The 11755-nt window shown below is 40.6% G+C and overlaps 1 protein-coding gene across 1 annotated transcript; it reads left to right on the plus strand.

The window, feature by feature from the left end:
* Positions 1-1625: 1625 nt before the first annotated feature.
* On the plus strand, positions 1626-7285 carry DSPP (dentin sialophosphoprotein). Its single transcript, XM_008070595.1, has 4 exons — positions 1626-1676; positions 3296-3382; positions 3965-4885; positions 5372-7285. The coding sequence occupies exons 1-4, from the start codon at positions 1626-1628 to the stop codon at positions 7283-7285; spliced, it is 2973 nt and encodes a 990-aa protein (XP_008068786.1).
* Positions 7286-11755: the final 4470 nt, after the last annotated feature.

An 11755-nucleotide genomic window follows, 5' to 3' on the forward strand; every position in this document is an offset into this window, starting at 1 on the left:
GACTGCAGCTTAAAGCTACACACCATTCTGGCCTTTGTTGCAGGTACCTCTCCGGGACGCCGTGGCTCCTCTGAATCACAGCGCAGATGCGCCTTCGGCAGAGCAGAGTCTGTGTAATTATTAGGTTTGGGTTTGCAAAGGACAGCATGACGCTGCTTACTCAAAGCTGCTCTTCTGCATCCTCAGAGATCAGCGTTATGCTTGTCCTAGGATCACTGCAGCCTCCTTTTACTTGATATATTTTTGAAGGAGGTCTAGACACTCTGCTGAACAGCTACAAGAGTAAGCACTTTTCCCCCCCTCTGCAGCTCTGGAACTGTGTCCTCTCTCCTTGGAGAAATGCCAGTAATTCTTATGATGGTTGATATTCACTGAAGTTTTATTATGTTTCCCTATTATCATTAAATTATTCAACCAAGGCCATTTTATTACATGCAAAATTATAATCTATAAATCCAGTGGGAGTTCATGAAATGGGAGCAAAACTCTCTTTTCTTTCTATTCTAATAGCATCATTACATCAAGAAGTCCAATCTGATATGATAGATAGGAACTTACATTTTTTTATTCACATAGGTTATACAATGTCTATTTTAACTCATCAAAAACTAGATCATTTCTGAATCTGAAATCTAACAGGGATGTAGGATCATGTGTTTAAAGGTCTCACATGATAATTGCTATCGTTTCTTTATTAGGAGATTGCAAATCACCTGAAACAGTGCTAGGCATCTTTTCTACTAATAAATATTTATTTATCAACAATATTCATCAAATGTCTTTTTCTGGGTTTTGCATTGGAATACAATGATCACCAAGATACCCCCTGGGCCTCAGGAGCTTATAGTATAACAGGGATGCATATAAGTACCAGGCAATTTTAAAACAGTGCAGTGTGTTACCAGTGAGGTGAGCAGAAGCAGCTGGGTGTGAAGGGGAAAGAGACACTAAAACCCTTTGAAGTGCAGTGGGAGAAAGCTTCACAGAGAACATTCATTCTTCTGTTAAACCTTAGGACAATCCTGAGGCGCAAGTATTTATTATTAGCTCAGGTGGAGTGAACATAAAGCTCCTAATTTTCTCGTACTTACTCAGCAAGTAGCAGAGGTAAAATTTGAACCCTGGTCCCTGACTCCAAAATTTATGTTCTTTCCACTTGCCCAGGCTCCTTCATGTTAGCAATTTCCTTCTCTTAAATTCTAGCGTAGGGATTCCCAGTGCTTTCTCTTTTAAGCATAAACCTAGCAGAATGCATTAACACTTGATTAAAGCTCTTCAGAAGAGAAATGTAACCCCATCAAGGATGGCAGAAGGACAAAGCTATGGCTGTGCCCTTTGATCTATGTGGCTGCTGGCCTTCATTGGTTCAGGTAAAAAAATCTAGGCGGCTACATTAGTGCTGACCCTGATGATGTCCCCATTCTCCATGACTGCACAAGGAATGTTCTGGAATAGCACAAGTCTTCTCAAGTTGGACATATGCTCCTTACCCAGGAAAAGCCAAAGGCATATTACAGACTAAAATAAAATGTTAGTGTAGTAATCATCTTTTACTTTATAAGTAATTTTGTGCTGTTCTTTTTTTTTTTTTTTTTAACAGCCTTTGATTATTATTCCTAAAGAAAATGAAGATAATTATATATTTTTGCATTTGGGCAGTAGTATGGGCTGTTCCAGTAAGTATGCCTTTCTCAGAAAAATCTCCCTCACTTTTCTCTTTTAACATAACATATTTGTATGTTTGTCTGTATATATATTTCTTTAAGACTGTCGACAAGCTGAGTCTAAACATTTAGGTTTGTACGTAACGCTTTACAATAAATCTCGTTCATGCTGCCATTTCTCTAACTGAAACTCGTGCTTTGTCAGAAGGATTATTATTTTGAAAACTTATTTATATTTGTTGACATTCAACGTTCAGAAGTCATGGAGACTTTGGTCATCTTTGCTTCATGCTCTGTGAATTTCATTTTAATATCAACAAAGTCTGTGCTGTTTAGGAAGTTTTAAAGAAAGAAAAGTAGGAAATAGAATTTTTCAACACATGAGAAAACAAATGTTTCACTCAATTATTATTTATGTGCTGACTATGGGAAATTTGGAATATACAGATAAACACCAATAAAGAAAAATTAGGAAAATTAAACTGTCATTTTATTAGCCAGCTTCCATGTTTAACATTTTTGTATGCTTTCGTAATGCCAAACATTTGGTACGTATGTAGTTGAGAATTTTCACAAGTATTTTAAATGTGTTCTTACAGAGCACGAAAGTAGTGTATATTACTTGATTTTGTTTGGGCATTGGCTCTGGTCACACTTACTATTCTTTTAAGTGTCTTGGTCAGACCAGGCGCAGTGGTTCCAGCCTGTAATCCCAGCACTTTGGGAGGCAAAGGTGAGGGATTACCTGAACTCACGGGTTCAAGAACAACCTGGGAAACTTAGTGATCTCATCTCTACAATAAAAATTTAAAAATTTAGCCTGCTGTGGTAGCGTGTGCCTGTAGATCCAGCTACTTGGAAGATTGAGGTGGAAGAATTGCCTGAGTCTAGCAGGTTGATGCTGGGGTGGCAGTGAGCATACCACTGCACTCCAATCTGGGCAGTGGAGTGAGATTCCAACTCAAAAAAAAAAAAGAGTTTTGGTCAGAATTATATTTAGAGTGGGTCTTGTGCTATTGCAAGAATCTTGTTGCAATACAAAACCATTTTTTTGAGTTGGAGTCTCACTCTGTTGTCCAAGCTAGAGTGTAGTGTTATGCTTATAGCTCACCGGAGTCTTGACCTCCTGGACTCAGGTGAGCCTTCTGCCTGCCTCCCAAGTAACTGAGACTACAGGTATGCACCACTAGGCCCGGCTAATTTTTGCATTTTTTTGTAGAGATGAAGTCTTGCTATGCTGTCCTGGCAGCTTTTGAACTCCTGGGCTCAAGCAATCCTCTCACTTCGCCTCCTAGAGTGCTGGGATTACAGGGATGAGCCACCATGCCTGGCCTCTCCCTGTCTTTATAAAAGACATTCTTTTCCTACAGTTGAGAAAAGTGGTCTGGCTAACACTTCAATAAAAGTGGTAGTACCACAGTGAAAAATATATGTCCCATTTAAGTTCTACATAAACCCTGTAAGAAGCCACTTCTCTTTTCTACCTAATTAGATCATACTTTGGCCTTTGTGTTATATCCTTTTTTCCTTCACTGATTAAAAAAATACGTGTGTGGGTGTGTGAGTGCTCATGCATGTGCGTGTACACAAGATACGAATCTTTTTAAGAGCCAGTGTTTTATCCTTGGCAGCTTCCTCAAACCAAACCATTGGAGAGACATGCTGTTGAAAAATCTGTGAATTTACATCTTCCAGCAAAATCAAAAGTGCCACTACAGGTATAGGATATAAAACTTGTTTTCTTTTATTTTCTATTTCTAAGCTGTTTTTAGATTTCTATGTGCATGTGTGTCTTTGTGGGGTACGAGTGAGGATTTGCTACATAAGCAGGTTGCATGAAATTTGGGCTTCTAGCTGGTTCTCTCTCCCCCAGTAGTGGACCAGGTACCCAGTGTGTTGTCCCGTGTTCCTCCCCTCCCCCCTACCAGTGTCCAGCAACTGCCGATCCCACCCATATGCTAGTGTGACTAGTATTCAAGACCCACTTAGGAGTGAGAACATGTGGTATTCAGTTCTTTGTTTCTATAATAGTTCACTTAGTATAATAGTCTCCAGCTGCATTCAAGTTGCTGCGAAGGCCATGATTTTGTTCTTCTTTATGTCTGTGTAATACTCAGTCGTGTATACGTACCACATTTTCTTTATCCAGCCCACTTTTGATGGGCAGCAAGGTTGGTTCTGTGTTTTTACTATTGTGAATAGTGCTCTTAGGCTTCAAGAACTTCCCTCCATTGCAGTTTGCTTTACTTCAAGGTGATATTTATATTTATAATTTATTTTGGATGGTTTCTCTTTTCCAGGATGAGTTCAATGACAATGACACCACCAAAGAAAGTGAAAGGCAACAGCTTACCCAAGGTGGTTACCAAGGGGATGGGGATGGCTCTGAGTGGGCAGAGATCAGAGGGAAGAATTCTCCTACACATTCTATGCTGGCAAACAAAGATGGGAACATTGAGGGTTGGAATGGGAGCACAGGGCAACCAGAAACATATGGTCATGATGGGCTATATGCAAGAGAAGATAACATCACAGCAAATGGCATCAGAGGACAAGTAAGCATCATTGGCCTCACTGGAGCAGCAAATGGAAGTGATATTAATGGGAACAGCACGAGTCAGAATGAAGATACCACTGTTGTCCAAGAAGGTGGACCTCAAGTATCTGGAAGCAATAATAATACAGACCATGAGGATGAGATGAATGAGAATTCCTGTGGAAATGAGGGTGATGCAAACGAAGTAACACCTCAGAGAGAAGGCGGGAGAAATGGGACTATGGAGTCTGAGGTAACACCAAACATTGGAGAAGATGCTGGCCTGGATGATTCTGATGGGAGTCCTAGTGGGAATGGAGCAGATGAGGATGAAGACAAGGGCTCTGGTGATGAAGCTGAAGATGCAGGGAATGGAAAAGAGGGCAGTGATAACAGCAAGGGCCAGGAAGGTCAGGGTCATGAAGAAGAAGATGAAAATGACAATAGTAGAGGTCACAGTTCAATGAGTAGTGAAGATGATGACCCTGAAGACAAAGATCCCCATAATGACACTGATGGAGACAACGCTTCCAAGAGTGAGGAAGATTCTGATGGAATTCCAGAAGACAATGGCAGTCAAAGAGTAGAGGACACCCAGGAGCTCCATCACGGACAAAGCAAAGGTGTAGAAAATGGAATCACCAAAGAATCAGAGCAAAGTGCAGTCGGGAAGAGCCAAGATAAGGTTAGTGTGTAAAGCTAATTTCTTTCAGTGGCAGTTTAAATTATTTCCCTCCATCCACTAATGGTGGTACAAAAATAAATCATGACAAACATCCATGCATTTTTGCATCTATGTATTTTTGTATTTATATTACTGGAATATTTGATGAAAAAGCTAGAATCCTTACTAGATTTTGATATAGAACAACTTTAAGACATTTCTGAAAATTTGGTAACTATTCTAGAAAATTCTTATGCTAAATAATGACTTCACCATGTGGCTCTTTACAAATGTTTCTACTGAGTAGGAATGTGGGTGGATTGTTAAAGAATCTAAACCCTGGGGGTACTTTCAAGCACTGAATGAAACACATTTCCGCAGATAACTGTGAAATACTAGACACTGAACTCCGATCCTTTGGTTATTTTTCCAAGTTCTTCCTGAGATCAATGCAATTCTGCAGCAAATATTTACTAATTGATTATTTCTTTCTCCATTCTTTCATAGGGAATAGAAATCAAAGATCCTAGCAGTGACAACAGAAATAATATCACCAAAGAAGCTGGGAAAACCAATGAAGATAAAGGGAGTAAAACACAACACGGGATGATCATGGGCAAAGGAAATGTCAAGATACAAGGAGAGGGTGACAAGGTGCAAGGTCCTGGCCAGACGTCAGAGCTCGGAAATACAGCTGAACACAGCAAAGCAGGCAGTGACAGCAATAGTGATGGGTATGACAGTTATGATTTTGATGAGGAATCAATGCAAGGAGATGACCCTAACAGCAGTGATGAGTCAAATGGTACTGATGATGCTAATTCACAAAGTGACAATGACAGCAGCAGCCAAGGAGATGTTTCTTATGACTCTGATGAATCAAAAGGTAATGACAATGACAGTGACTCCAAGGGAGAAGGAGATGATGATGACAGTGATGACAGTGATAGTAGATCAGACACTGATGATAGTGATAGTAATGGCAATGGTAACAATGGGAGTGATGGCGATGACAACTCAGATGGCAGCAAAGGTAAATCAGATAGCAGTGACAGCAGTGACAGCAGTGATAGTAGTGACAGCAGTGACAGCAGTGACAGTAGTGATAGTAGTGACAGCAGTGATAGTAGTGACAGCAGTGACAGCAGCCACAGCAGTGACAGTAGTGACAGCAGTGACAGTGACAGCAGTGAGAGTAGTGACAGCAGTGACAGTGACAGTAGTGACAGCAGTGACAGTAGTGACAGCAGTGATAGTAGTGTTAGCAGTGACAGCAGTGACAGTAGTGATAGCAGTGACAGTAGCAACAGCAGTGACAGCAGTGATAGTAGTGACAGCAGTGACAGCAGTGACGGAGACAGCAGTGATAGCAGTGACAGCAGCAATAGCAGTGACAGCAGTAACAGCAGTGACAGCAGTAACAGCGACAGCAAATCAGATAGCAGTGACAGCAGTGATAGTGACAGTAAGTCAGATAGCAGCAATAGTAGTGACAGTAAATCAGACAGCAGTGATAGCAGCGATAGCAGTGATAGTAGCGACAGCAGTGACAGCAGCAACAGTAGTGACAACAGCAATAGCAGTGATAGCAGTGACAGCAGCGACAGCAGCAATAGCAGTGACAGCAGCGACAGCAGCGATAGTAGTGACAGCAGCGACAGCAGTGACAGCAGCGACAGCAGCAACAGCAGTAGCAGTGACAGCAGCGACAGCAGTGACAGCAGTGACAGCAGCAACAGCAGTAGCAGTGACAGCAGCGACAGCAGTGACAGCAGCGATAGTAGTGACAGCAGTGACAGCAGCGATAGTAGTGACAGCAGTGACAGCAGCGACAGCAGCGATAGTAGTGACAGCAGCGATAGCAGTGACAGCAGCGACAGCAGTGACAGCAGCGACAGCAGCGATAGTAGTGACAGCAGCGATAGCAGCGACAGCAGCGACAGCAGCGATAGCAGTGACAGCAGTGACAGCAGCGACAGTAGTGACAGCAGTGACAGCAGTGAGAGCAGTGACAGCAGCGAGAGCAGTGACAGCAGCGACAGCAGCGATAGTAGTGACAGCAGCGACAGCAACGACAGCAGCGATAGTAGTGACAGCAGCGACAGCAGCGACAGTAGCGACAGCAGTGACAGCAGTGACAGCAGTGATAGTAGTAAAAGCAGTGACAGCAGCGATAGCAGTGACAGCAGTGACAGCAGTGATAGTAGTAAAAGCAGTGACAGCAGTGATAGCAGTGACAGTAGTGACAGCAGCAACAGCAGTGATAGCAGTGACAGTAGTGACAGCAGTGATAGCAGTGACAGCAGTGATGAGAGTAACAGTCAAAGCAAGTCCAGTAATGGCAATAACAATGGAAGTGACAGTGACAGTGACAGTGACAGTGAAGGCAGCGATAGTAACCACTCAACCAGTGATGATTAGAAAAAAAAGACACACAAGATTCCTTTTCTGAAAGTTTGGTGAGTGATAGGAAATAAAGATTGCTAAGAAAGTAAAGAAAGGAGAGAAATAAATAGAAGACACATGTAAACATTCATGAAAACAACTAGAGAAATCAAGTCACACTGCTGGATTTGGAGCCAAGTCTTAACTCCTGCAGAGAGAACCCAAATGTATAGCCTTTGGTACAGACATGTTTATAGATATTCATGTTCTGAAAATTGTGTTAAAAGTGTAAATCTGAATATAAAAGAACAATTAAAATATTCTTTAATACTTTACACAGAAACCTCAAGTAATCACTTTCTACATGATGATGTCAATTTCAATGTCATGTGCTTTAGAGAATGTAGCAAGCAGACACATCCTGTAAACAACCTGCAGCATTGCCTTAAGCCTCCACTCAGACATTCTGAAGCAACATAGTCACACATTCCGGAGAGACAGTTTTCTTACTCCTGAGTAAAAGGTGCTGTTCTGTGATATCCAACTTGGCTACTGATTCATTTGCTTATTCTTTGGAAGAAACACATTTGAGACATAAAAAATCACGGCTACTACTCAACCTTTCTGGGCCATGAAAGTGATCCTTCTAATGATCAAATAGAGTCATTATAAATTACAGAACTTCTAAAGAGTGTTAGAAAAGAATTTAGAGGCTGGTTGATGTATAAAATCTGATTAATATGATGGAGAATATCTGATGCTAAAATCTGCTGTAAAATATTACATTAGAGCAATCCATTGGACATTTAGTACAAAGTCCCTAAAACGATGGACCAACCTAATGCAGTGCTTTGGACAGTGTCCTGCTTCCAGCAGCCACTGTCCAAATATTAATAAGTAAATGAATACATGAATGAATGACTTGGGGGTGTCACTTTTTGAACTCTATGTTTATAGCTGTGTTCAGTGGCATCAATGATTTATCTTCACATCAGTCTCACCAAGTCACATTTGGTTCACATTTTGCTTTTAAACCCTCAGAATGCCATAACTTCCAAACCAGACCCAAAGACCCCATCCCCACTATTAATCTGTTTAGTGAATGCTGATGGGGAAGGGTAATGTTTTGGAAAACTCTTTGTTGTTTGAGTCATATATGTGGTTACAGTCTGAGCATAGATCACTCAGCTTTTGCATGATAATTCTTAGCCTGAGATGAAGCCCAAACCCTAGCAAATGAGGCTCTTAAAGGCATATGAGAATAGAAATTTATAATTAATAAGGTGGAGATAGAATTTATCTCTAAACTGTTGAGGGTGAAAGGGGTGCTATGAATAACTCCATAGGGACAAAAGGTGTAAATTGTGACTGTCCCAGGAAAGCTGTAGGTACTCTAACCCTAACTCAAACACCTTGAGGGTATTTTTTAAGATTTAGTAGTGATGCTTTGTAATATCCCCATTTTATATTTAGGCAATTATTTTAGCTTTGTTCTGATTCAAAGCTAAAAATCTATATGGTGAAGTTATGAATGCAACTTCTTTAATGTTAATTTTCAACCAGTTGTGAATTAACAACTTATGTTTGAATATTAGGTATATTTTACACAAAGAGTTTCAAGAGATCCCCCCCCCAGCCTTTCTTCCTTTATGCAAGTTATTGTTGAAGGCTTTAAAAATGCTATTAATAAACTTCTGGTAACTCTAAATAGTGTAAAATGTCCAGGTTTCTGCTATGTCACAATCATGTTGTGACTCCAAATTTCTTTCCTTAAAATATGCTCTAGGTTTTTAATTTCTTTAGACTTCAGGGGTTTTTGTTTGTTTTGTTTTGTATCAATTTGTTAAGTGCTGCTTGTAGTACCTGTCACACCTATTTCAAAAGGTTGTTTTGAGCACTAAGTCAGCATGGATGTGGAATTCTTTGTAAACTGTACAAGATATGTAAATGAAAGAGATGAACCTTGGTGTTATAATAAACATCTATTTATACAATCGCTTACAAGGAAACTTTCCTTTATCCTAAGGAGTTTGCAAATACTGACCTCTTCCATCACAAAATCTGATATATAACATTACAGTTCTTCTAAAAACTAGCAATTTTTTGCACCAGTTGGCAGTAAATCTCTGAACTCTGCCACCCTGCCTCAGTGTCCCCACGGGCTCTTGCCCCACGTCCTTCTCTCTGAAGTCCTCCTTCCCTCTGGGTCTCTTGCTCTGTAAATGTCACTGACTTGTAAACAATTCCAGTGACCCATAGTAAGGTAACCAATAGTCACTGATTAAAGTATGTCTATGAGAAAAAAAACTAGCTATTTTAAATTTAAAATAATAGACATATACATGTGCACAAAATAAAATTTTTACATACATAACATAAAAAAGTATACAAAAGTATTAAGTCCTGACTATTCTTGACTATTCCAGCCTTCCAGCCCTCTATTCCTCTTCCCTATTCCCTACAGGCAGTTCCTGTTACTGAGATCTCCTGGAGTACTTTGGAAATATTCTACCCACCTAAGTTCCCTGTTAAAAACATGCGGAAGTCTACTATACACAATAAGTTCATCTTACTCTTTTCAACTTAACATATACCTTAAATGTTGGTTTATAGCATACAGATGAACTCTTTCTTTTTCTGGAGCTGTGTTTTATTTTATTTTGTGAGGTGCTATAAGGTATTTAATCTGCCCTTATTGTTCCGTCACTTTTTAAGCCATCGACAGTCCAATAAGACTCTCTGAAGATATCGTCTAGATAACAGCTTAAGCTGTTAAATTAAGCTGAAGCTGGATAAATTTCTAGCCAGTTTTAAAAAAAAAATTTTTTCCAAACGTGTTTCCTTATATTTTATTAAAAACAAAAAACAACTACATTAAAAAAATTACAACTATCAACCTAGGTTTCTCTGCAAGTGCATTTACAGCTACAGATGGTAAATCCTACCAGAAGAAAGGCAAATAAAATAGACAATTCCTGGGGGAGTCATTTCTGCCGGCTCTCCACGGGTTTTTATTTTATTTGAGTTGTGGGGCAAAGGTGAAGATTTACTATGTAAGTAGGCTGTATGCAGGTGAAGTTTGGGCTTGTAGCTGGCCCTCTCCCCACCGACAGTGGACCTGCTACCCAGTGTGTTACCATGTGCCCCCTCCCTCCCCTAGCTATGTCTGCCGATCCCATCCTTATGCTCGCGCGACCAATGATCACGGCCCACTTAAGAGTGAGAACATAAGCCGGGCTCGGTGGTTCAGCCTGTAATCCCGCGCCTTTGGGAGGCTGAGGTGAGTGGATTGCCCGAGCCCGCGGGTTCGAGACCCGCTTGGGCAGCGAGACCTCATCTCTACAATAAAATCAAAAAATCAGCCAGGCGTGGTAGCGCGCGCCTGTAATTCCAGATACTTGGAAGGCTGAGGCGGAAGGATCGCCGGAGCCCAGCAGGTCGAGGATGCGGTGTCCGGGAGCGGCCACTGCACTCCAGTCTGGGTGACAGAGTGGGACTCCAAGAAAAGAGAACATATAGTATTCAATTATGCTGTGTTTCTGTGATAGTTCACTTAGGATGATGATCTCCTGCTGCATCCATGTTGCTGTGAAGGCTATAATTTTGGTCTTTATTTTAGCCAGTTCTTAGAGAGACTTTAAGGAGAATTTTGCAGCTGGACATGGTGGTGTGTGCCTTTAGTTCCAGCTACTTGAAAGGTGGAGGCGGAAGATCCATTGAGCCCAGGACTTCGAGACCTTGTCTCTACAAAAAACAAACAAAAACCAAAAAGTACTTCTGGGAGGGATGTTCAGAATCTAGGGCTCATCTTAGAAATCATGAAGACAGACTATGACTCTGATTTTCTTATAGAATCACATCTGTGTTGACTTCTGGACTGCTAAGAACGGAGCGGACACATTCCAAAAGAACGTCTCCGATGTCAGTCCTTTGAAAACTAGAAGTCTGGTATTAGGAAGCAAAACTTATTTTGAGTTATTTTCTGGAATAAAAATTAATAAACTCTCTGCTAATATTGCCCACGAGAGCAGTAGTTTTTAAACTGCAGGTTGCCACCCATTGAGTGGGTCATGGTATCACAACAAATATTTTATAAAATGAAAAAATAAAAAATAAAAATCACAGTGTACCATATGTAGTGTTTTGTGAAACTTGGTATTAATATCTATCTATATGCACACATGTATACACAAATGTGTCTCAGGACACAGGTACTAGGACATGATGTAAAATGTCTTTCTTGCTGATGGTTGCAGTTAAAAAAATTGAAAACCATTGGTTTTAGAAAAGCATTACTGCTACTAATAATTTTATATTTACTCTTCACATTCTCTTTTTTCCCTTATAAACGTCTACACTTCTTTTCCATTTTTGAAGTAGGGATTTAAACAAAAGGAAGGAAGGAAGAGAGGAAGGAAGGAAGGAATACAGGCAGGCAGGCAGGTTGAGGGAGCAGGGAAGAGTGGTGGTGGGATGGGTTTCTGGAACGATTTGAACCATAGTAAA

Source organism: Carlito syrichta, unplaced genomic scaffold, assembly GCF_000164805.1.
Source record: "Carlito syrichta isolate Samal-C Ts95f unplaced genomic scaffold, Tarsius_syrichta-2.0.1 Scaffold313819, whole genome shotgun sequence".
In the NCBI taxonomy this organism is placed as follows: domain Eukaryota; kingdom Metazoa; phylum Chordata; class Mammalia; order Primates; family Tarsiidae; genus Carlito; species Carlito syrichta.